Source organism: Cyprinus carpio, chromosome A14, assembly GCF_018340385.1.
Source record: "Cyprinus carpio isolate SPL01 chromosome A14, ASM1834038v1, whole genome shotgun sequence".
Lineage (NCBI taxonomy): Eukaryota > Metazoa > Chordata > Actinopteri > Cypriniformes > Cyprinidae > Cyprinus > Cyprinus carpio.
Genome location: NC_056585.1, coordinates 12,568,992 through 12,596,843, shown reverse-complemented (window position 1 = coordinate 12,596,843; position 27,852 = coordinate 12,568,992). Strand labels below are relative to the sequence as shown.

Sequence of the window (27,852 nt, the reverse complement as noted above, 5' to 3'; positions counted from 1 at the left end):
AAAACTGAACAAAGAATCTCCATATCAGCAGGACTGTTCGTGACAGTCGGTCAGCAAAAATTAAAACGAAAACGGGAAAAAAAGTTCAGGAACAGAAAGAGAAATCTGAAAAGAAGGCGTAATCTCAAATGGGAATATGTGGCAGGTGGGTAGGGCTCTTTTATGGAGACTGCTGGAAGATCTGGAGATAAAAATCAATCCAGAGAGCTCCTGCTTGCGCATTGTGACATTGTGATGGAGGACGATCTTGATGTTTTGGTTTTTTAGTGGTGACTGTGCTAATGTGCTGACGGATATCTTGCTCTCTCTTCTTTGTCTTCTTATACATCTTTCTGTCCTTTCTCTGGGCCGGAGGGGAAGCATCTAGACAGAGAGCTGTTCTTCCCCTGTAGAGGCGAGAAGGTCACCACAGCTTTCCCTCCTGCCCTGGGACATCGCAGACCTATAACAGCTCTCGTTTTCATTTTACAGTCTTTCCTTTACACTCTGATACAGTTTTCTGCTCCTCTCTCATGTCATGTCATTCTCTTTTTTCTGTATTCATGTATTAGTGATGTTTGCTCGGGTCACTATAAGAGTAAGGATTAGTGATTTTACTGTTCAAGTACTAAACTTTAAAAACTGAAATTGTAGTATCATTATCAAAGGCTGCAATTTAAAAAATAAATACATGCGCTGCATGTTTCAGAGTGAAGCACCGCACTTTGTTCGTTTACACACGCAGCTTGTGATCTGCTGTTTTCAGTCTCTTAGTTTGTAGTAGAACTCATCTCTGCGTCTGCTCTGAGTTTGGGTCAAATTTTTGAACACAACGTACACCAACCTTCTTCCCAAAGCTTGTTATGGTTCTTGATATTGTGATCTGGTGTTTTCTCTTATCTTACTAGTTTCAAATGTATTGTCATAATTATAAAAAACATTGTAGCACAGTTTTGCGATTTACTACACTTCCTTAGCCCTGCGTTCCTACTTTTTGCCATAAAAACTTGACATTGGTTTAATATTTGAAAATGAAGTGATTAAGGCAGCTATAAATATTGGTATTATAATTTTATAGTTGTAATGTAAATTAATATAATATTTATTATAAAAATATTATTATTATTATTATTATTATATTTTTTTAAGTACTCAGTTTATTATTTTACAATGAAATATTTCAATAGTAATAGGCCCTATTTATTTTGTTTAATATTTTAATTTAGTAATAAAATTTTATAATAAACAGAATAATAATAATAATAGTTTTATTGTACAGTCAATTATTATTTATTGTCATATTGAAATACAATTATAAAAGTGTTCACAAAACTGCACAGTCCTAAAAACAAACACAGCAAACCTTAAGCTTTTAAGAAAAAAAAAAAAAATGTAAATCATATTCATGATTTTTATTTTAAAATATGGCGAAACTCCTTATTGCATGAATTCCTAATAAAATAACTGGATTTTGCCTGTAATGTTTATGTTAAATGTAACTCATTGATTATCTTAGTAACCACCAGTATTATTTTATTAATATTGATTATATACTATTGCAGGTTTTTTATTTAGTTATTTATTTTTACATTTTATATGTAATTGTGTTGTGTTTTGTAATTTTTACTAGCTTTTTATATGTCTAAACAGTTTTTATTCATTAGTATTTATTAGTTTTTGTTTTATTTATTTTGGTACTTCAAGTTATAAATAGGTTATTATTATAGGTTATATTATATATAGATAGGTTGTTATATTAATTTAGGTTAACATTCATTTTGTACAAGAAAATGATTTTATTTTAGTTCATTTAAATAACCCTGGCAACCAGAAACAAAACATAAGCATCGTGACAGAAACTTTTGTGCTGACATGTTCCAGTCTTCAGAAAATAGTTTGTAATTATACTCATGTTTTACTGATCCATCTCTTTCTCCCGCATGGGTTCGTTCAGTTTCCTTTGAAAATTTCTGTCATGCCCAGCGTGACTTTGGAACAAAACTTGCTTAGTCTCTCTGTCCCGTCTCTCTTGTCCCTTGCTCACTCTCTTTCTATTTTCATGGGGTTGTTGGTGGGTGTCTTGGAAGCCTTTCCTCCGCTCTATTTCCCAGTGTGTGGGGGTTCAGAAAAAGCAAAGGAGAAAGAGACAGCAAGAAAGAGAGAAAAAAAAGAGAATTAAGGAAGATAGAGATGATGATGATGATCTCAAAGGAGGACAGGAGCACAGGGAACATGCTGACGGACTTCTGGATGTTCAGTCAGACTCTACTCCGAGAGCGTGAGCCGTTTGATGTATGGATTTCTCCCCCATAAATGAAATCTGTCTGATTCCGAGCAGGAGAACATCTCAGCGGATCTGATTTCTGTGTCAGGATGATTGTTCTGTTTGGCTCGGATTTGAGATTGGCACGCACAGTGGAGGAAGTGGGCAGCAGTGAAGAAAGATCAGTGTCTAAGCGGCGACCGTTCGACCCTGAGCTCGAGGACTAATACGCACAGTTCCATGCGTAGGCATACCCAGAGGAAGATTTATTGCTCAAAGATTGCTCTTTCATAGCTCAGGAGATGTAATAATGTTCTTAGAAATGTTTAATTGAAGTATTAACTCCTTTATTTCCTTTGGTGAAATAAAAATAGCTAAAACGAGACAGTTGTTGATATAGTGGAGTTTGTTCTTCCTGTTGCCAAACTGCAGCAGTTTTTGGAAAGAAAAATCACAAATGAGATCTCTTTAATATCTCATTTGTTTCTTCCTAAATATTTTTGTCTTGTTTTTCAGTACAAATATCTAAACATTCTTAAATCAAGATATATTGACTAAAGAAGTAAAATGACTTAAGGTATTATGTCTTGTTTTTTTAAAAAAAATGCATCCAAATGAAGAAGGTTTATGCTTAAAATAAGAAGAAAAAAAATCTTTCAGTAAGGTTATAAAAATAAACTTAAACTTCAAGGGTGCAAAATATATATTTTTCTTACTGATAATTGGCAGATAATTGTTCTTGTTTGGAAGCATAAACGCACTTAATTTTGATCAGATTTTTTCAGAAAGGAAAACGTAATATCTAAAGTAATTTTTACTTCTCTAGTGGATGCATTGTCATTTAAAAATGTTTAGATATTTGTACTGAAAAAAAGCAGCAGGAGTGTCCATTTACTCTCTTTTTAATCACATTAGTCTTTTTAATTTCCACTGGGATACACACAATGCCACAGATATGGTCTGATTGTTAGTGTTATACACATATATTCACATATATTCTATATACTGTATCATGTAGGGTCTTGTTATGACAGCTCTGTTTTGTGTGTCAGATGCCTACCCAAAGACTGAGATGATCTACACCTGGACCAAAGGCCCGCAGCATTCTGTGGAAGTCCCACCTGAATCGTCCAGCCTGGTACAGTACGACCTGATCGGACAGACTGTGTCAAGCGAGACTGTAAAATCTATCACAGGTACAGACACATAACATACTCTCACAGTGACACCAACATTTTTGCTACAAATATCTTGCAATATACAGGATACCACCGTTCAAATGTTTGGGGTCTGTAGGATTGTTTTTGAAAGAAGTCTCTTATTATTATCACCAAGGCCGCAATTTGATCAAAATAACTGTGTGAAATTCAATTTAAAATAACTGTTTTAGCTGCATTTATTTAATCAAATACAGTAATACTGTAAAGTATTATTACATTTAAAATAATTGTTTTGTATTTGAAAATATTTTGAAATGTAATTTATTGCTGTGATGGAAAACAATTTTCAGAATCATTACTTCAGTCACATGTGTCACATGATCCTTCAGAAATCATTCTAGTGTGCTGATTTGCTTATTATTATTATCAATGTTGAAAACAGTTGTGCTACTTCAAATTTTTGTGGAAACATTGTTTTAGGATTCTTTGATTAATAGTAAGGTCCAATAACAGCATTTAAATTAGAAATCTTGCATTGTAAATATATTTACTGACAGCTTTGATCAATTTAATACATCCTTGCTGAAGAAAAGTATTCATTTCTTTCAAAGAAATTGTACTGACCCCCCAAACTGTTGAACAGTAATGTAGTGCTTGCAATGCTGAAGTGTATTGATATTTCTCAAACACTGTGGTTGGGATTTAGTCTAAACACCAATCTCTATATATTACATTTCTGTGTTTAATTCAGGTCACAATATATACCTCATTTAATAAAAAAAAAAAAAAAAAAAAAAGAGAGAGAATCAGTTTGTTTTGGGGTTTTGTAATGTTTCATTTATTTAAAGTATAACAGTTTTTTATTGATAGAACTTTCAGCATTAAGGGCAATGACATCACAATTTTTGCATTCTAAATTCTTTCTTATATCTATTTTCATATTAGAATGATGATTGGTCAAGTTTTTTTATTTTTAACCATTTATAGCAACGTGTCCAAACCAGTCCTGATCACATGACAGGACATTTTGTCAATTGCTTGGGTTCTATCTATGTTGTCATCCATCTGTAAACCACTGGTAAATAAAATCTCCATAACCATATATTAAAAAAAAGCTCTGATTGGATGTTGTTATGTCACAATATGCAGCACTTTCACTTTTAGTACAACAAAAGGCCTTGTTGCTGTCAGGGGCGAACTGGCCATCTGGCATACAGTGGGGAAAATACTGATTTGATCCCCTACTGATTTTGTAAGTTTGCCCACTTACAAAGAAATGAAGGGTCTGTAATTTTTTATGGTAGGTTTATTTTAACGGATAGAGACAGAATATCAACCAAAAAATCCAGAAAAATAAAAAATAAAAAAACACATTATATAAAGGTTAGAAATTGATTTGCATTTCAGTGAGTGAAATAAGTATTTGATCTCCTACCAACCAGCAAGAATTCTGGCTCCCACAGATTGGTTATGTGCCCATGTGGAGCACAGATTAAGAACACTTTAAGAAGTTACTCATAATGTCAGCTCGTTAGGTGTATAAGACACCTGTCCACACAATCTGTATCTTCCATTCCAACTTTTCTCATCACCACTGGCAAGACCAAAGAGCTGTCAAAGGATGTCAGAGACAAGATTGTAGATCTGCACAAGGCTTGATTGGGCTACAAGACCATCAGCAAGAAGCTTGGTGAGAAGGAGACAACAGTTGGTGAGATTTTTCGGAAATGGAAGAAATACAAAACAACCACCAATCGGTCTCGGTCTGGAGCTCCATGCAAGATCTCGCCTCATGGGGTAAGGATGATCATGAGAAAGGTGCCTGCAAGGTCCCCCTGCTCAAGAAGGCACATGAACCGCCCGTTTTAAGTTTGCCAAAGAAAATCTAAATGATTCAGAGAAGGCTCGGGAGAAAGTGCTGAGGCCAAATAGGACTAAAATTGAGCTCTTTGTCATTAACTTGACTCGCCATGTTTGGAGGGAGAGAAATGCTGACCATGAACCCATGAACACCATCCCTACAGTCAAGCACGGTGGCGGAAACATTACACTTTGGGGCTGTTTTTCTGCTAAGGGTATAGGACGACTTCACCGCATTGAGGGGTAAATGGCCGGGGCCATGTACTGCAAAATCTTGGACGAGAACCTCCTTCCCTCAGCCAGAACACTGAAGAGGATTCATGGATGGGTCTTCCAGCATGACAATGACCCGAAACATACCGCCAAGGCAACAAAGGAGTGGCTCAAGAAGAAGCACATTAAGGTCATGGAGTGATTTTGCCAGCCTTTAGACCTCAATTCTATAGAAAATCTGTGGAGGGAGCTGAAACTTCAAGTTGCCAAATGATAGCCAAGAAACCTTAAGGACTTAGAAAAGGATTTGTAAAGAGAATTGGATCAAAATCCCTCCTGAGATGTGTGCGAACTTTGTGACCATCTACAAAAAAAAGGTCTTACCCCTGTGCTTGCCAGCAAGGGTTTCTGCACCAAGTACTAAGTCATGTTTTGCTTTGGGATCAAATACTTATTTCACTCACTGAAATGCAAATCAAATTTTTTTTTTTTTTTTTTTGGTATTTTGTCTCAATCCTTTAAATTAAACCTACCATAAAAATTACAGACCCTTCATTTCTTTGTAAGTGGGCAAACTCTTACAAAATCAGCAGGGGATCAAATAAATATTTTTTCCCACTGTATAGGGCATTTTCCGGGAGGGCCGACACGCTGAAGGAGTATCAAATGAGTATCAGGGAAGCTTCGTCATTTCAGGGTTATTTGTGTCACGTTGACATTACTTAAATTATTTGAATTTAACTACTTGAATTACTTAAAGTGTTAATCCTGCTTCCTGTTTGCTGTGCTGCTGGTTTGATGATGATGCTGGTGATCGTAGCTCCGTGTAGCTTTGTTTTTCTGTAGAATCTTACTATTACTCTCTCTTGTTTAAAGTGATAAAATATAACTTAATTCCCACCATATTTCTAATATTATCTATCAATCTAATCTGATTAATTTGATTGTTCGCTTTTATTCTAAATCCGCGAGTGCAGCGCACCTGCAGCGCGTTAGCATTCGTTAGCTTGTCATTAGTGTTTCCATTCGTGCCTATCGCTGTTTTCTTTTCTCATCTCCTCTCTCTCGCTCCGTTTCTTTTCTCTCTCACTCCGTATTTTTTTCACAACTTCATCAAACAACTCTGGTAAGAATCATTCGTCAATCACGGTAAGTAATGGCTTATCCTGCTATTGTTATTTGCACCGCTTGCCACATGTATAGGTTATCTCTCTCTGTTGGCAACGAGGGATTCACATGTGATAAATGCAGGGAATTAGTTAGGCCGACAGAGAAGATTTTAGAATTAGAGACATGCATCCAAACTTTAATTGAGGACAGTAAGAATGTGAGAGCTCTATATACGGCTTTGGATGCGACTTGCTCAGGGAGTCCAGTACATTGTTTGGTTCCGGTAACAGCGCCTCTGCAGCAGGACAACTGGGTGACTGTGAGGCGGCATAGTCGCGGGTCTAAACACCACTCTTCTGTTCCGATCAAAACATTCAACAGGTTCTCCCCACTCAGTGAAGCACCCACTGAGAAACCTGATGAAAGTGCTCTAGTTATTGGTGATTCTATTGTACGGAACATGAAAATAGAGACACCAGCCCCCATAGTCCAATGTTTACCGGGAGCCAGAGCGCCTGACATCTTGGCAAATTTAAAAGTGCTGGCTAATGCTAAACATAAATACAGTAAGACTGTTATTCACACCGGCGCTAATGATGTTCGACTTCGCCAGTCGGAGATCACTAAAAATAACATTAAAAGAGGTGTGTGAACTTGCAAGCACGATGTCAGACACTGTAATATGCTCTGTTCCCCACCCTGCCTACCGTGGTGATGAGATACACAGCAGACTGCCATCACTCAATGGCTGGATGTCTAAGTGGTGCCCGCAGAATAACATAGGTTTCATAGACAATGGGATGAGCTTTTGGGGCAGACCTGACCTGTTGAAAAGAGATGATCTTCATCCCTCCTGGGGTGGTGCGGCTCTTCTCTCTAGAAATATGGCACATAGTCTTAGAGTTTGTACTTGACTAACTGGGGCCTAGGTCAGGAAGCAGACAGACTGGCCAAACCGACTGTCTGCTAGCCGCCTCACGTCACAGAAGTCAGTTAATTCTCAGCACATAGAGACTCTTTCCCCTAGATATCACACTATAGAGACTGTGTCTGTTCCCCGAACTAGAAAATACAAAAAAAACATACCAATTTAAGGGTAGCAATTTAACTGAGGTTCAATAAAAAAAATAAATAAAAAAAAAACAGATGCAATACGGATAAACAAATGATAAAGCCTGGCTTATTGAATATCAGGTCCCTTTCTATGAAAGCACTTTTTGTAAATGATATGATCACTGATCATAACCTAGATGTGCTCTGTTTGACAGAAACCTGGCTAAAACCTGATGATTACATTATTTTAAATGAGTCTACCCCCCAAGATTACTGTTATAAACATGAGCCACGTCCAAAAGGTAAAGGGGGAGGTGTTGCTTCAGTTTATAACAATGGTTTCAGTATTTCTCAGAGGGCGGGCTTCAAGTATAACTCAATTGAAGTTATGGTGCTTCATATAACATTGTCCAGAGAAACAAGTGTTACTGATAAATCCCCTGTGATGTTTGTACTGGCTACTGGATACAGGCCACCAGGGCATCATACAGACTTTTTTATAGAATTTGCTGATTTTATATCCGAGTAAGTGCTGGCTGCAGATAAAGTTTTAATTGTTGGAGATTTTAATATCCATGTTGATAATGAAAAAGATGCACTGGAATCAGCATTTATAGACATTTTGATCTATATTGGGGTTAGACAACATGTCTTAGGACCTACTCATTGTCGAAACCATACTCTAGATTTAATACTGTCACATGGAATTGATGTTGATGGTGTTAAAATTATGCAGCCAAGCGATGATATCTCAGATCATTATTTAGTTTTGTGCAAACTTCATATAGCTAAAACTGTAAATTCTTCTTCTTGTTACAAGTATTGTAGAACCATCACTTCTACCACAAAAGACTGCTTTGTAAGTAATCTTCCTGATGTATCCCAATTCCTTAGAAAACCTCAGAACAACTTGATGATGTACCAGAAACTATGGACTCTCTCTTTTCTAGCATTTTAAATACAGTTGCTCCTTTACGCTTAATTAAGATTAAGGAAAACAGTCTGACACCGTGGTATAATCAGCACATTCGCACCCTAAAGAGAGCAGCCTGGAAAATGGAGCACAGCTGGAGGAAAACATAACTAGAGGTATTTTGTATTGCTTGGCGGGAAGTAACCTATCCTACAGAAAAGCATTAAAAACTGCTGGATCTGATTACTTTTCGTCTCTTTTAGAAAAAAACAAACATAACCCCTGGTATTTATTCAATGCAGTGGCTAAATTAATGAAAAATCAATAAATCTTATTCCTTAGAAAGCCACGTTTCTAGCATTTGTAAAACTGCATTTTTCCATCTCAAAAATATATCTAAATTACGACCTATGCTCTCAATGTCAAATGCAGAAATGTTAATCCATGCGTTTATGACCTCAAGGTTAGATTAGTGTAAAGCTTTATTAGGTGGTTGTTCTGCATGCTTAATAAACAAACTCCAGCTAGTCCAAAATGCAGCAGCTAGAGTTCTTACTAAAACCAGAAAGTATGACCATATTAGCCCAGTTCTGTCAACACTGCACTGGCTCCCTATTAAACATCGTATAGACTTTAAAATCTTGCTTATTACTTATAAAGCCCTGAATGGTTTAGCACCTCAGTATTTGAATGAGTTCTTGTTACATTATAGTCCTCCATGTCCGCTGCATTCTCAAAACTCTGGCAATTTAATAATACCTAGAATATCAAAGTCAACTGCGGGTGGCAGATCCTTTTCCTATACAGTGCCTAAACTCTGGAATAGCCTACCTAACATTGTTCGGGAGCCAGACACACTCTTGCAGTTTAAATCTAGATTAAAGACCCATCTCTTTAACCTGGCTTACACATAACACACTAATACGCTTCTAATATCCAAATCCGTAAAAGGATTTTTAGGCTGCATTAAATAGGTAAACTGGAACCGGGAACACTTCCCATAAAACCCGATGTACTTGCTAGAAGAATGGCATCTACGCTAATATTAATCTGTTTCTCTCTTATTCCGAGGTCACCGTAGCCAATCTGTATCCAAGTCAGTTGGTCACTGTAGTCATCCGGATCCAGTACGTATCCAGCCCAGATGGTGGATCAGCACCTAGAAAGGACCTCTACAGCCCTGAATGTCAGCGGAGACCAGGACAACTAGATGAGCCCCAGATACAGATCCCCTGTAAAGACCTTGTCTCAGATGACCACCGGAACAAGACCACAGGAACCAGTTGAGTCCTCTGCACAATCTGACTTTGACGCAGCCTGGAATTGAACTGCTGGTTTCGTCTGGCCAGAGGAGAACTGACCCCCCCGACTGAGCCTGGTTTCTCGCAAGGTTTTTTCTCCATTCCGTCACCGATGGAGTTTTGGTTCCTTGCCGCTGTCATCTCTGGCTTGCTTAGTTGGGGACACTTCATTTACAGTGATATCGTTGACTTGATTGCAAATGATTGCACAGATACTATTTAAACTGAGCTGAGCTGCATGATGACATCACTGAATCAATGATCAACTGCCTTTAATTGTCATTTTGCATTATTGACACACTGTTTTCCTAATTAATGTTGTTCAGTTGCTTTGACACAATCTGTTTTGTTTAAAGCGCTCTATAAATAAAGGTGACTTTTTGGGGCCGATACTTTGGCCCATCATGCAGGGACAGCAGTGCATTGGTTTCTCTTCTGTACTGTACTGACAGTATAAACACAATCGCAATGTGAAAGTGTCTTGCTCCGACTACACAAATATCCCACCACACAAATAAACATAAACAAATATAAAAAAAAGTAAATAAACAAAAAAAACACATATAAACAGAAATACAACAAAGACAAAATATCGATAAAGACAAACGCAAAGAGGAGAGAACAAACGCTTCAACAGAGAAAATACTGTAATGTTAAAGGCAGAGCAAATTCACTGTCCGCAATTTCAAAAGACTTAATTTGTGGTGGAGGTTTATACAGTAGGAATGTATCTGTGAAGGAAGAGTTTATATGGCATTTTCTTTTCATCTTACCTCCGAATAGTACATATTAAAGCAATATTTATTAGAGCAGCGCTTCCGTGTTTACAGGAAATGCTATATTGGAGCTGTTTCATAAGCTCCACCTGCTGTCAGAGGGTGAATTTGCATTTTTAGCATAATTTCACAAATTTAAAATCAGACCACTGTTTGCTTTAAATCTTGTTATAGTACAATCTAATTTAAATTAATATAAATAAAAAAAAAAAAAAAAAAAAATTAATAATAATAATAATAATAATAACTTCTCATGCTACACATATGTAGCATTTTCGTTTGGACTGTGATTAAAATGCAGTGGTTGCTTCTAATTTCAAATGGCTACAGATTTTTTAAAGCCCAGTTCAGCCTGTAATAGAGAAAATGAACAGCTTGTTCATGTGCTCTTTCATTGTTTCTTGTCTCTTGCTTAAAAAAAAAAAAAAAAAAAAAAAATCAGCAATCAGTATCAGAATCAGCCCATTTGCTGACAGTCTGAATCGCCTTTGAAAAATCTTAATCTGTGCATCTCTAGTTTTTGTAGATAGCCTTTTGTAGACAATTAGTTGACTGACTATTAACAGCAAGTTAAGAGCGAGTGAGCACACTGGTCCACTTAAACTGGTATACACAGTAGGAATACACACACCGTGTTAGTGTGTGTGTGTGGGTGTGTGTGTGTGTGTGTGTGTGTGTGTGTGTGTGTGTGTGTGTGTGTGTGTGTGTGTTTGTGTGTGTTTTGAATGTCAGTGTACATAGATGGGTGCTGTCTGACTGGACCAATTCTTATTGTAGTGGTGGGCTGTTGGGACCAAAAAATGCCAGGGTTGATTTTTTGTCCCAGTCCAGCCCTGGCTGCTGTAAACTTACCTTGTTGTGCCTGGTTAGAACAAACTGTTAGTCTTAATGGTTGCCCCTTTCACACATAGTCTTTACTGGTAAATTACCAGTAAATTACCGCTAAGAGATCATGTGTGAACATGACCTTTTTTATAAAACAACAGTAAATTTGTTCTGGCAACTTACCGGTATGAGAAGTTGTAACATTACCAGAAAATTAACGGTAATGTGCTCTGTGTGAACGCAGCACATTATTACCGGTATGAGTTCAGAACACGCAGAAAACAGACTACTACTCTCCAACAATAACAACATTACGACGCTCTGTTTATGGAAGTCAAAGAAATGTCTAAAGTCATCTAATACGACCTCTCAGGGCCAAAAGCGCTGCATGAATTTGAACATTGACACAAAAATGAAAACATCCGTAAAAACACTGACAGTCTAAACCCCTCCATGTTTACAAACACAACACCGGGACGCGCAGCCGTTTAGACGTCATTTCCAGTTAATGAAGCCACAGAATTTTCCATTATTTTGCAATTGATGTGTGAATGGTGCTTTACCAGAAAAAAGACGGAACATCCTTACCTGTGTGAACGGCACATTTTTGTATTTACTGGTAAAGTCTTTCAGGTAATTTTACAGCAATTTACAGGCATTACTGTGTGAAAGGGGCTAGTGGCTCTGTGTGAAACAACATATTTAATTGACACGGAAATCTAATCTTACCGTAAACTCAAAAACTGTTATTTCTTTCTGTAGATGCAAATCTAGTTTTGTTAATACTGCTTACTCTAATTGAAAATGACATTTTAAACATCAGGCCCCCACAGATGTTATGCCTTAACCGTTTGTCCTGTGTGCTACAAATACCACAAGCCTTAAGTCCATCTTATCAGTGTGCACATGTTCAGAGACACCTGGTCTGTGTCCGAGTCACCTGATCAAAGCATATGGAGAATATCTGATAACAACGTAAACTAGATTAAAAGAAAACCATTTTTGCTCATGCCACAAGGCCTAATGTCAGCTTAAATGTTAAGGTCAGCATGAGCGCTTGCAGATAGCCTTGGTTTTTTTAGCAAGTGTGCGCCTCAGTGATACAGAAGCGGGAAAAAAACAATGGCATTTGTTTATTTATTACATCTTTTTGATCAAAATTACATAAGAGATTTGGAGCATTCAGGATGCGTTTTGATTACTGGAGCGCTGTTTCCCAATAAGGCTTTGAGCCTCATTCTGTTAAAATAAGATGAATCTGCCAGCGCAGTTTAACAGCCAGAAAACTTTGCTGTTTGCTGTCATTCTGACCTTGTTCCTTTGTGTGTCCACTCTTGGGGTAATGTTTCTGTTTCTCTGTTCTTTCAGGTGAATATGTGGTAATGACGGTCTACTTCCACTTGAAACGGAAAATTGGCTACTTCATGATTCAGACATACATCCCCTGCATCATGACTGTAATCCTTTCTCAAGTGTCTTTCTGGATAAATAAGGAATCCGTGCCCGCCAGAACTGTCTTTGGTACGTGTTACTCTCAAATCTTCTGCACCGTTTCCCCCTCTGAGCCGCCAACACCATTTTCATGCAAATACAGACAAAAATGCTGCTTCCTTCTGTCATATCTTCCTCGTTCCCTCTATCCGTTTCTCTTTCTTTATGCTTCTCTTCCTTTTTTATTTTTGTTTTATTTCATTGTGTAATTTTACAATTTTCAATATTTTCTTTCTTTCTTTCTTTCTTTCTTTCTTTCTTTCTTTCTTTCTTTCTTTCTTTTTTGCATTTTCTGTTGTACAGTATGTACAGTAGTATGATCATACGACAACTAGAGCAGATTTACATGCTCACATTCACAAGTCAGTAGGCACACTGTTGTTGTACAGTAGAGTTTGGGGTCAGTACTTTTTTATTTTTAAGAAATACTACAGGACATATTACATACTAAGGACGTATTACATTCATTAAAGGGACAGTAAAGATATTTATAATATTACAAACGATCATATTAGATTGATTTCTGAAGGATCATGTGACACTGAAGACTAGAGTAATGATGCTGAAAATTCAGCTTTGCATCACAGGAATAAATTAGATTTTAAAATATATTCAATTAGAAAACAGCTATTTTAATTTGTAAAAATATTTTTCAGTTTTACTATATCTTTAATCAAATAAATGCAACCTTGTTGAGCATAAGCATTTTTTTTTTTTACCCAGAATAAGTGTGAAACACTTGAATCTATCTTTCTGTAGGGATATTTCTGTTTGTGTTTTAGTTTGGTGAGTCTTTAGTCCTGATCCAATTACAATGCTGTGATGCCTCATGAGCTACTGAATCATAACATGTGTCACCATGTGTATCGTATCATGAGGTAATTGGCGATTCCCAGTACTATGAAAACGAGAGAGAGAGTTTGGTTTTTGTGTGTTTGTATTAACACAAAATGTGAGCAAGTGTATGCCTATTATAGTTTCACATTTCATATAAAATGTTTTTCTCTAATTCAGTGAAAGTTATTGAATCATATTTTCAAAAGATGGTTTCAGACACTGCAAATAAATGATTTACTCATTCATTTTGTCTTGTTTTCCAGTAAAATATGTAAACATTCTTAAGTGAAGATACAAATGAGTGTTTTCTGAACAGTGTATCAAAATTAGGGGGTTTTATGATTGAAACAAGAAAGAAAGAAAAAAATCAGTCAATGGGGTCAGAAAAAAAGAATACTTTTTCCATTGAATTAAGTTTATTTTTCTTACCCCACTGGCATATTTTATCTAGTTTTACATTTACATTTACATTTAATCATTTAGCAGACGCTTTTATCCAAAGCGACTTACAAATGAGAACAGTAGAAACAATCAGATCAACGAGAGAACAACAACGGTATACAAGTGCTATGACAAGTCTCAGTTAGTCTAGTACAGAACACGTAGCCAGGGTTTTTTTTTTTTTTTTTTTTTTTGAATATGATAGACAAGAAAAAGAAAAAGGTAAGTACTAGTATTAGTCTTTTCATTTTAATAACTTCTAATAATAAATAATATATTATTTCTCAACAAAAAAATACTTCATTAAAGAAAAAAACAAAAATAAGTATTATTTGTACTGGAAAACAAGACTAAAAAAACAAAACAAAATACACACAGAATGTACACACTTTTTTTGTAACATAAAATTAGAAACAAGCTCGCCATGTTCATGTCTTATTTTGTGTACAGCCAAAACCACAGCACAAAAAGAAAAGGCCTTTCTCGTGTGTGGTGCATGTGTGGAGTTGTACACTACTAGTCTCTTTTCTTCTTCGTGCTAAACTGTCCTGTTCATTTCTATAGGCATTTTAGCACCATGTGCCTGATCAGTCCTGAATACCCTTGTGTGCTGTGACCTTATCTATCTGCTTCAAACACAACAAAACACTTCTACATCCGCAGACACTCGTTCATGCTCGTGTACACTCGTGCATGCACCTCCTGTTTCCTTCCACACTTCACCTGCGGCACTAGAGATACTGAGAATAGCATGCTCTCATTCTCCACTGGAAAAATGTACCAATGACCCACCTTCAGATGGCTACTAACAGAACGGTGCGCTTGGACCCAGGCCAGAGGAGCAGATTTTCATGTCCTAGATGGAAGTGTGCTTAGTGAAGGGGTTTCTGGGTAGTGACAGAGTGGGTTTTTGATGTCCTGTGCATGTTCAGAATGGACACAGCAGGAGATCACAATGATCTGTTGTTTATCTGTTCTGGGATGGCTTCCATATTTCCCTTTCTCTACACATGGCCCTGGTGTATTTTGGAAGGTTACTGGCTTCCAAATGGCTCCATTACTAATTGTTTTTTTTTTTTCTACCTTTGTCAGCACAATGTAGTTAGAAATTAGTTTGGGAGTGTGTTTTTTTTTTTTTTTTTTTTTTTTTTTTTTTTTTTTTTTGTCTACCCAGAATGTTTAAGGTGTAAAAATGGGTCAAGATCAGAAATAGTCAAAGTTATGATGTCAGAGAACCATAATGACATATGAAGACCAATATTTGCATATCCGTGCAATACACTTCAAAAAATGATTTTCTAGGTGGTCAAAATGAAGTCTTTATGCTTAAAACACGACCAAATATTTGCCAGTGGGGTAAGAAAAATAATCTTGTTTACCCTTTGAATTGAGTTTATTTTTCTTACCCTATTGACAGATTTATATATATATATATATATATATATATATATATATATATATATATAAACCCAATTCCAAAAAAGAAATTGGTGATCCTCTGCCCATCTTGACTTCTGAGAGACACTGCCACTCTGTGAGGCTCTTTTTATACCCAATCATGTTGCCAATTGACCTAATAAGTTGCAAATTGGTCCTCCAGCTGTTCCTTATATGTACATTTAACTTTTTCCGGCCTCTTATTGCTACCTGTCCCAACTTTTTTGGAATGTGTAGCTCTCATGAAATCCAAAATGAGCCAATATTTGGCATGATTTTTTAAAATGTCTCACTTTCAACATTTGATATGTTATCTATATTCTATTATGAATAAAATATAAGTTTATGAGGTCTGTAAATTATTCCATTCCTTTTTTACTCACAATTTGTACAGTGTCCCGACTTTTTTGGAATCGGGTATGTATGTATGTATGTATGTATATATATATATATAGATATATATATATATATATATATATATATATATAGATCTAAGAATGTTTAGATATTTTGTACTGGAAAACAAAAAAGAAAAAAAAATATTTTTTTTTTTTTTTTATTTTATTTTTTTTGCAGTGTATACAGTACCTAATGTACATAAGTGTCATAGAGGGCAAGTACATTTAATTTTAAAGCTACAGTAGTGTGTTTAATTTTTGCAACACTTGCCAAAAAAGGGGGGAAGGGCCAGGTAAAGAAATTTAGAATACTGTAAAAATACTGAAATAATCATAGTAATTACTGTCATTATTTACTCATCTTTTACTATTTTCAAGTCGTTTCAAACTTGTTTGAATTTCCTTCTGTGAAAAAAAACAAACAAAAAAAATTTAATGATATAATGAAAACCAATGTTGTTTGGTGTCATTGACATCAAATCTGTCATGGTGCATCTTCAGAAGCCAAGTTCACAGAATACTAAAAAAAAAAAAAAAACAGGTATGACATGAGGGTGAGGAAATATTGACAGAATTGTCTTTTTTGGTAAACGTTTACTATAAATTTGTTACTTTTTCTGTTAGTTAGCAGCTGATTGAAGGTTGTGTCTTGCTTTCTAACCCCTTTTGTTTGTTCCATTATCCGTCTTTGCTCATTTCGGTGACAGAGCTCTCTCATTCTTCTCAGCCAGTCGCACAAGAGCACTAAAGCAAAGCTCTCACAGCACTGTGGATCCAGCAGTGCACAACACATCCAGCACCCCTGGCTAAATGTAGCCTGTGATGTACCTATTGATCACTCCAGATCGGTCTCTACGTGGGTGTCTGTGAGTGTGCTGTGATCGTGTGAAGTTTTCCAGAGAGTGTGGATTATTCTCCAGAGCTCTGAGCTCATCTTATAGGCAGTTTCACCATGGGTTTGATTTGATTTGAACCTGAGCTCGATGCAAATCCCGCAGGTCTGAGAGCCACCGTGAGCACTAGCAGTATCTGTTTACCACTGTAGCTAAGTAACTCAGGTGAGGATGTTAACTTCACTGTTTTATTTATGGTTTTGTCCTTTTCCTGTTACTTACAAAAATTAACATACATGGAACAGCACTTGTATTTGTCTACTGCAGGTGTGAGGAAAGAGATGCAAAGAATGCTGCTCACCAAACGCATTTTCTTCAGAGACGAGCAGCTTTGAGACAGGCGTTTTATAATATGATAGGGTGCAGATACAGTATAAAGAACATGCCTAGGTCATGGTTCACCCCAAATTCAAGAATTTATTTATTTATTTATTTATTTAGCTGGGTTTAATATTTTTTATAATGATTCAAATATTTTAATAAATTATTTTATTTTTAATAAAATATAAAATAAAAAATAATAATAATTATATTTATTATAATATTCAAATCATTAAAAAATTTAAATATTAAGAAAATGAAGCCTGCTTTGCATCCATGAGGTTGTTATTATTTCTCAATATTTTTTTATTAAAATGTAACATATTCTCCACAAATTCATACTACTTTTATCACTGATGTGTTATCGTTTTTTGTATTTTAATTTAAATATAGTTTATTTAAAAACAATTTGGAATAAGACAATAAAAAAACCTGACAATTAAACACTTTCCCATATTTTTAAATGTAACCTTCATATATAAATTATATATTAAATTGTTTAATATATAAATTCTATTTTTGGACCATTAGGTTGTTTTTATTTTTCAATATTTTTATATTTATATTTATATTTTTATATCTATATTTATATTTTTATATTTGACAATTAAACACTCTCCACATAAATTCTTGTTATTGTAATGAATACTTTTTCGTGATTACTAGATGATTTTCATTGCTGTAGTTTAGCAGTGTTGTATTTTTACACTATTACAGTATAAAAAGTACTGTAATACAGTGTTTTTGTGAAAATCAGCATAAAAGCTGACTATCATGTATAATTTCTTTACACATTACAGTAATGAGAGAATGAGATTTTGTTTGCATTACGATAGTGAGAATTAAATGCAAATGTGCTTAGTTGTCATGAAAATAATACTAATGCAAACAATATAAATGGTCATAAAAAATAGGTTTTATTTTAAGCTTATTTCAATTATTTTGATTTTGAATTGAAATCTGACCCTGACATGTTCTTGACAGGTTTCATTTCAAGTGGAAAGAAAACAGCTGTCACGCCAACCAACAAACAACAAATTAATAGTGTGAAAGCGCCTTTTTATGTCCGTGTTTATTTCTAACGTCTTGCAAACTCAAGAATACAGAGAGAATATGTGGGAGAGTGTGTTTGTATTGTGTACGGGCCTGGCTTGATGTGCGAGAGGTTTGTGTGTGTGTTTTCTTATGTTTTATTAGTGTATGCATGTGGGTGCATGTGTGAGTCGAGAGATATTCTGTGTGTGTGTGGGAGGAGAAGGGATACTGGCTGCCTCCGTGATTTGTGTGTTGGTGTATATGTGTGACTCACGTCTGGCATGCTCACTGCTCTGTGGCAGGGTTTAGTTTCACTCAGAGAAAAACGCTTCCAACTTAAGACATTCAGGTTGAGAGTGAATTCCCGACTCCCCCTGGTGGTTTAAAGTGTTACTGCTGGAGAAATCTACCTCATTTCGGATCTAACCTTTAACATTTATGTCAGGCCCACAGGATGACTGAATAAACCGAAAAACCTAGAACATGAAGAGCTGTGGACGTGAACATGAACGCTTGGAGAAGTTCTTAAAGCTGAACATTGTTCATTAGTTGCAGAGAACAGAGTTTTTATTTATTTATTTATTTATTTATTTATTTATTTGAAAAAAATTCACATGCAAATAATAAAATTAAAAAAAGGGAAAATGCTTCCCCTATGTATTGTTGTGTGTGCGCCAGTTATTCCAAGTTATCCACATTATTCCAAGCAAAATGTCGCAACAACTGCTGAAATAACTTTCTTTTTCAATTGACATCAAAAATCCCTTTATTTGTCAAGTTTTTCACAGCCCAGGTCTTTTTGATGGATAAAATCAAGACCTTCGCTAATCGCTACCTTTTTTTCTTATTCGCTCTTAAAAAATAAAGGTTTCAAAAGGGGATTTTTGCAGTGATGCCATAGAATAAACATTTTGGTTCCCCAAAGGACTTTTTAGTGATCAGTTTTTAATAGAAACATAGTGTGAAGAACATGTTAATCTAAAGAACCTTTTTCCTTTACAAAGAACCTTTTGCGTAATCGAGGTTTCATGGATGTTAAAAGTTCTTTATGGTACCATACCAGTAAAATAAGCTTTATTTTTAAGAGTGCCTTAAGAGTGTATCTTGTTTCCTAGTTAACAAAAATATGTTTTAACATTTTACTAATGGTTCCATTAATGTAAAAAAAAAAAAAAGTTAGATGATCTTCCAACTTAGACGTTTCAGGTGAAAAAAACATTCCATGAACAATGCATAAATGATTTTTATGCCAACGTTTTGAGAACATTATTAAAGACCAGATAACTTTGAACAAATGTTCTATTAACATTACTGGATAAAGGTTTGAAAACCTTGCCAGGATGTTACCCAAAGCTTCGAGAATCTTCCCTGTTTAGCTGGGTTTATGGAGATGCATCTGGTTATGGATTTAAAATTGGTTGTGAATACCATTTCATGTTGACTTTAAAGGAATAGTCTACTTAAAACTCCTTTAGGTTTGAAAATGACTAAAGCTGAGTAAATGATGACTCAGTTTTCATTATCTATAAAGTGTCTTTCTTTCAATTATTGCTTCATTGTGCCTTTTTGTGTCTTTATAACCCATTGCTTCTGTTAGCCTAATGTTATGGACTTTTGTGGTAAACTGATGAAGCACTAATAGTTTTGCTCATCAACTTGATGTTAAACTCTCAGCAAATTACGCTGTTGTACCATGGTCAGTTTTAAAGCACTCCCGAGGGAAACTTAGATATGAAAGAGAAGAGAATAAAGGCAAAATCGCTAATGGACACATGGACTATTGGAGTGATTCTCAAACAGTTTGTTTACATTTATGATTTGCAGTCAGAGGTGAAGTATTTTACCTCGTTATAAGCAATAAAGATTTTGAAATTACCATTAAAAAGCAGTATGCTCATATCAATTCATCACAGACTACGTTAATTATCAAAAGCACATCATATAAAGTGGTTCACAGGCATACATTCACACACTTTTTTTGTAACAGACAACCATAAACACACACATGCACGTTCAAGCTTGCACACTCCCAATTTAGTAACCTTTGCTACTAGTGATTGTAATAAATATTTTTAATGTGCTTTTCTCACAGGTATCACCACTGTTCTCACAATGACGACCCTCAGCATCAGCGCTCGGCACTCTCTGCCCAAGGTCTCGTATGCCACTGCCATGGATTGGTTCATCGCCGTGTGTTTCGCTTTCGTTTTCTCTGCTCTCATCGAGTTTGCGGCTGTGAACTACATCACCAACGTTCAGGCAGAGAGAGCCAAGAGAAAACAGGCCGCAGCCGCCACCAAGAGCTCCACACAGTCAGGCAAAGCTAAAGACACAGAGGAGGTTCTACAGGTGAGATGATGTTACACGCATTACAGAGACTACGTATACATTATAAAACACGTAGTTCTGGCTTTAAAATTTGATGCGGTGAGCCATGTCTGAAAGTGTGTGAAATGTTACGCTGTACATCAATTCAATTATTTATGTGCCACATTGTTCTCATGCTGCCTTCAAGTCCTCTTGAAAGCTTCCTGCTTACGGGTACTTAGAAGCATGAAAGAAGCATGAAAGATATTTTTAGTAGATAAAAAATATATATTTTCACTTACCATTAAAAGCAGAAAGCTTTTTCAGGTCTGGTCCAACAAAATGTGCATTAGATGTGTAATTGATACCTTGTGTATTATCATTCTGCCAAATAAGACTGATGGCAAGTGTAGTTTGCTCACCCAAGTCTGGCAGCTGCTTATTATGACCCTCTATGTTTACTATTTTATGGCAAGCGTTATTGCTATTTATCATCAACAGCACACAAAATGCAAGCAAACAAAGATAAGTATTAAAATAAAAACAATATTTTTATTTTTGCAAAAAGAAAAGGAAATCTATTTCATGAGCCATTATTTATTTTATTTTTTTATTTTATTTTTTGCATTATTGTCATGACAAAGCACATCCTGCATTCAGGTTATCATTACTGCAATGCATACCTTTTTCTGTATTTTTTTTTTCTTTTTTTTAACTATCATTATTCGCATATAGTTGTGATTTTCATAAGTTTTGACTATATAATGAGTATATATATATATATATATATATATATATATATAATATATATATAATATATATATATATATATATATTCAGTATTTGTATTTTTACAGTAATCAAGTTAATAGTACTTAAATAGGCTTAGTTTTCTTCTTTTAATTTTGGGATGAACTGCAGTTAACTTTTATTTATAACTTTTATTCAGTTAACTATTGGTATAGATTAAAAAGTATGATGTGCAAAAGCAATATGCAAAAAAAGTAAAGAGAGGGAGGAAGGAATAATACCAAGTTAAGTCATTTGCTTTGTATTTTTGTGTTTTTGCATTGTAAGATGACCATTCAGTTTTGCAAATTTCAAGTGAAAGGACAGCACATTGAGAGCGTGCATGTGAGCTGTGGATTTCGTAAAATGTGCGTAAACTGAGATGGTGGATTAGAAGTGGCACATGCTGACAGCTGTGAGACTTAGTGAAAGTGTGTCTGTCAAACTGTTGATGTGATGTATCTCAGGCCTGTTTTTATGTCGTTTATTTCTACAGGCTGTTAAAGATGTTAATGTACCTTATCTAATGGTGGCTCTCTGTAAGACTCTCAAATCACCAATATTTCTCTTCCCCCTTTTCTCCCTCTCTGTCTTCTGCTCCTCATAACACACATTTCTATTTGCTGAGTAATGATGGGGATCTTTACGGTGAATGTGAACGTCTGAGCAGATGCAGGTTAACAGAGCTCGTATGACTCAGTCGGTGAGCTCAGCACAGCAGGAACTGTACATTCGACTTTATACACATTACAAATAATCCAGCTTGGGAATTTACAACATTTTTTCATAATTTCATTTTTGAAAGAAGTCTCTTATTCTCACCAAGGCTGCATTTATTTAATCAGAAACAAAGTAAAAATGAGTATTATTGTGAAATATTATTACAGTTTAAAAGAGCTGTTTTCTTTATTTTAAAATGTAATTTATTTCTGTGATGCAAAGCTGAATTTTCAGCATCATTACTCCAGTCTTCAGTGTCACATGTTCCTTCAGAAATCATAATAATATGCTGATTTGCTGCTCAAGAAACAGTTCTTATTATTATGAATGTTGAAAACAGTTGTAGTGCTTCATGTTGTTGTGGAAATTATGATACACTACCATTCAAACACAGGTTTGGGGTCAGTAAGATAAAATAAATAAAAAATGTATTAATTAATATTTCTATTTAGCAAGGATGCATTAAATTGTTCAAAAGTGACATTTAAAAATGTTAAAAAGATTTATATTTCATATAAATGCTGTTCTTTTGAAATTTCTGTTTATCAAAGAATCCTGAAAAAATGTATCAGTTTCAACAAAAGTATGAATCTGCACAACTGTTTTCAACATTGATAATAAGAACCATTATTTAGCCCCAATAATAACTGACAATAAATGAGCTCCAAATCAGCATAAATCAGAATGATTTATGAAGAATTATGTGGCACTGAAGACTGGAGTTATGACGCTGAAAATTCAGCTTTGCATCATAGGAATAAATTACTATTGAAAATACTAAATTATACTAGAAAGTTGTACTAAATTATAATTATATTTCACAATATTACTGTTTTTACTTTATTTATTTATTTATTTTTGAGAAAAGAAATGCAGCCTTGGAGAGAATAAGGGCCTCCTTAAATAAATAAATAAATAAAAACAAAAATAAAATAATTTGTTTTATATAAAAATAAAAAATAAACCATTTTAAAATACAGAATTATTCAAAAACTTTGACTTTAGTTTTAGTGGATTAAAAAAAATGCTTATGTAGCTCAGTCTTATTGGGGATTTGTATTTTCTACGACAGTGCTTGCAATTAAATGGTACTATCAATGAGCTCAGTTCATTCTAAGCAAATTCCCACTTGGGTTTTAATAAGCTTGATCTGAACCCATTAAGGAACATTAAGAGGAAATCCCAATATGGAGCAATTTAAGTCTGTGTATGTACACGCTGACCACAGCACGACCACGGATTAATGAGCTGCCTTTAATACGTTTTTCTTTTCCGGAATAAAGAACAGAAGAGAACATTTTCTTTTCCTAGACAGAAAGAAAGGTGAGACGGGAAAAACAAGTAAAATATACAAATGATCAGGGAAATGACATGAACTCAGCATTATGGGTTTAATCCTAGGAATCATTTTCAACCCCTGTGTCCAAGTACTGCATCTGCTGAGATTTGAACTTGACACTTTGTTATCCCATGAGGCCATCAGAGCTGAGGATCTAGTTGTAAAATATGTGTGAACCAGGAGGTTCTTTTTAAGTGTAAGTGACTGTAGATACCAAGAATTTTGTTTCTTATAGTTAAAAAGTAAGTTCTTGTTTAACAACATGGCAGATTTTGCCCTGAGAAAGTGACGGTGTTCTTTGTGTGTCTGATCATCAGTCAAAGTATGCAGTATGTTTGAAAATGCATTTATATTGCATTCATGCATACCCACACAATGTTTTTCAACGGAGAAGTTAAATTCATCAAATATAGTACACAATATGAAGGTACAGGAATTTGGACACAGTTTACATCTCTCAGAGCTGTGTATAAGTGTATAAGACTTTCTGTCTCTCCTCACAGCTTGCGCTAACATATTTTCCACACACCATGAGACACCAATTACACTTTGCCAACTGTTCATTTCTCAGAGGAAATGGTGAAAAATATCAGGGTGAAACTGGGTTATCAGGTCCAGTGAGAAAAAGAAAGATCTCTCTTCATTATAATCCCAGTACATGTTTATCTCATGTACAGAGCAGCACTCAGTATATAAACACACACACACATTCACCTCTTACTGTATATTCACATTTTAGATGCTGACTTTGGGAAGAATCTCTAGAATTCTGTAGAATGTATAGTATTTAATTTAGGACTGTCAAGTAAAGATTTTAAGTGAATGAAATAAATGTAAATAATTGCCATGTTATGAGATTGATTAAATAAAATATATATATATGACTTATTTAATTATTTAATTATGAAATGTGACATTTGAATATAATATATATCATTGTGAGATATTATTTGTGAAAGTGACGTGACATACAGCCAAGTACGGTGACCCATACTCAGAATTCCATTTAACCCATCCAAATGCACACACACAGCAGTGAACACACACACACCGTGAACACACACCCGGAGCAGTGGCCAGCCATTTATGCTGCGGTGCCCGGGGAGCAGTTGGGGTTTTGGTGCCTTGCTCAAGGGCACCGCAGTCGTGATATTGCCGGCCCGAGACTCATAATATGCTGATCCTTTAAAAAAAATTATATATATATATAAGTGTCAGCACTGTTATGGAAAACTGTTACGCACTTTCAACCATGAATTCCCATCAACCCCTGCTGTAAAATATCCCCCCTTGATATCATTGGGATTTGTTAAACTTTTGCGCGCACACACACACACACATACACACTGAGTGGACTGATCTCTCTTGTCCTTGTTTATATGAAAAAAAGCTGTTTATAGAATAGCTCCACCCTCCTCCTCCACACACCCACAAAGAGCAAACCATCTGATCATAAAAGCTCCTTACAGCCCTGAACATTACTGCAAGCATGACGTCTGTTCATTTGTGCATTACAAACACATGCTCACTGCATGGTGCACTTCATTTGGTTCCTGACATCTTGTTTAAAAAGGTTTCAATGATGCATAATGTGCAACCAGAAATATTATTTGTGTAAATTAATAAAGTCTTTATTATTTTGGCTGCAGTAAAATGGCTTCTTAAAATGGGTTATGAATGAGCTTTGATTTGACCAGTTTGATTCAGAGTCTGTTGCAAGGTGTCTTCTCATTAAAAATGAAAGTTTGGCAGCTCAGATGTGGCAATGCAGTAGTGTCATCAACACATTTTGAAAAGATTATTAAACTATAACTGGATTTTATATTGCTTCATATTAAAGAAGACAAAGTGTTATTTTTGTAGCTCTGTTTGCTTTAAGGTTTTAAATTTACACGGTGTTGTTCATTTTAAAGAAATAGTTCACCCAAAATGAACTTTTTCTAAAAATGTACTTGCCCTCAGATCATCCAAGATGTAGAGGAATTTGTTTATTCATAGGAACAGATTTGGAGAAATTTAGCATTACATCACTTGCTCACCAATGGATCCTCTGCAGTGAATGGGTGCCGTCAGAATAAGAGTCCAAACATCACAATGATCCACATCCACCAAGGAAGCATTGTTATGGATTATGGACTTGTATTTCAGCAAGAAGCGACGTCAGCATTAAAACGCTAGACTGAAGACGTGTGGGATTACTTGTGGATTATTGTGATGTGTTTTTATCAGCTGTTTGGACTCTCATTATGACAGCCCCCATTCACTGCAGAGGATCCATTAATGAGCATGTGATGTAATGCTAAATTCTCCAAATCTGTTCCAATAAAGAAACAAACTCATATACATCTTGGAAGACCTGAAGGTCAGTACATTTACACCAAATTAAAATTTTGCCTGAACTATTTGATCTAAGTATGTAAATAATGAAAACCATGCTTTTTCAATAACTAATTTTATTAATTTCAACTTGAACAGCATTATACAGACAGTTATTGACAGTTGTCTGTTGTGCATTATAGTTACCTCTTCTCCAATTTCTCCAACAGCAAAACTCAGACACTAATGGCAACCTGCGGAAACGTGTCAACTCCAATGTTCAGTCTCAACCAGACTCCAAGAAGACCCAAAGAACCGAAACGTCTAGCAAGAGCGGAGCAGCCACATCCAAACCGACCTTGACCAGCCAATCATCTTCCACCTCAGAGGGTACCAGCAGTTTTTCCAGCCAATCACGTCTCAGCCCCAGTTCTGCCAGCCAATTAAATGCAGCCACTTCATCCTCTGCATCCAAGACAACACCGCCGGCCCCACCCTCAACGCCAACAGTTCCAGAGAAACCATCACCCAGTGCAACTCCAGGCTCCGCCCCTCTTCACCATCTCCTGGGGCCTAAATTAGAGAATATTAAAAAGAAGGAAACCAAGGCTGCACCTCAACCTGCCACTCCTCCAACCGGAGGAGCCAGCAAGATCGATGAATATGCACGTATTTTATTCCCAGTGTCCTTTGGGGCATTCAACATGGTTTACTGGGTGGTTTACTTATCCAAAGACACCATGGAAGCAAAGGGAGGCTAACAAGAACAGGCTTGGATGTTTGAACCTTTTTTTCAACAAGTCAGATGAAATAAAGAGCCCTCTTAAGGATTACATTAACAAGCAATTCCAAGAAACTAAATTATATTACAGCAGACAAAAACTGCACAAGCGCACGGAGAGATTATCTGGGTGAAATAATATTATTATTATTTTTTTTTAATCAAAAGGGCCATACACAAGATTAAGCATGTGGATATATTATAATAAGTAAAAATAATTAAATAAATACAAAATCCAAGCAATCTCACAGGAATGAATCATAGATTTATCTGTTGTCTTTTTGAATAGCCATATTTCCAGTCAGGAGGAACAATGCCACTGAATAGAAAAATCAATACCAGGGTTGTTTAGTCTATAATCATAAAGATTATTATTATTATTATATAGAGACAGTTCGGGAAAAAAATCCTTCATTCGGAAAAACCAGAATTTTCAGAAACCCAACAGATCTGAACTGACCATGTGGATGTCTGCCAAGAAGACATATTTCTGACATAATACACAATGTATTTCTTTCAGTTGTGATGAAATCTAATTTTAAACCACATCATGGTGTATGTAAACTATCAGGCATGAATGGTATCTATCCTTTGTTCTCTCGCCGAGAGAAAATGTTGGAACGGAGTGTGTCCTAATTGGTGAAAACACATATGCATGTCTTTTATTTTTTAAAGAGACTATAAGAATTTTTGTCGTTACAAATTAAGTCGTTAAAGCACAAATTATGATTTTCTCTCTTTGTTTTTGAAGTTGAATGGCTTGTTTTTAGTTCAGTTCGATTTGGGTTTCGTTTTCATTATTGCAGTATTTTTTCATCTTATAGCTGATACATTCTCTGCTATAAAGAAAGAAGTGTGATATAGGGAAGGAGTTTCACCATTTGAAGCACACAGCATGTGCCAATGGGCCCCCTGGAGCCTGGTGCTGTGGCAACCGCACAGGGGCCAGATGGTTCTGCAGTCATTTAGAACAGTTAGAGGGTTAAATAGACTGATGTTGTCATACAAGAGCCAGAAGATGACGAAAACCTCGACCGATCCATATAGGGCTGTTTTTGTATGTGTAAACTGGATTTTAACAGTGATTGGTTGAGGTCTTCATTATCTCAGAATAAAAGGAATATCACTAAAAAATGGTGCCATGGAACAAGAAAAGAACATTTTTAATAGAATGTTTGATGTCAAAGTCCAATAATAACAAAAAAGCACCATAAAAGTAGCCTAAATGACTTCTGATTTCATATGATAGCTTTGTTTGAGTTGTTGTCATTTTTTGCATTGTCATTTTTTAATT

General features: G+C 35.5%; 1 protein-coding gene across 1 annotated transcript in view; it reads left to right on the top strand.

Annotated features, from left to right (window-relative positions):
• The window catches only part of LOC122147420 (gamma-aminobutyric acid receptor subunit alpha-6-like), a 35,653-nt gene extending 8,868 nt beyond the window's left edge, over window positions 1-26,785 (top strand). The window contains exons 6-9 of the mRNA XM_042769897.1: window positions 3,295-3,438; window positions 12,822-12,974; window positions 20,399-20,655; window positions 26,008-26,785. Of these exons, the coding sequence (XP_042625831.1) occupies window positions 3,295-3,438; window positions 12,822-12,974; window positions 20,399-20,655; window positions 26,008-26,538 (1,085 nt within the window). The 3' untranslated portion in view covers window positions 26,539-26,785. The remainder of the gene's footprint in view (window positions 1-3,294; window positions 3,439-12,821; window positions 12,975-20,398; window positions 20,656-26,007) is intronic.
• Window positions 26,786-27,852: the final 1,067 nt, after the last annotated feature.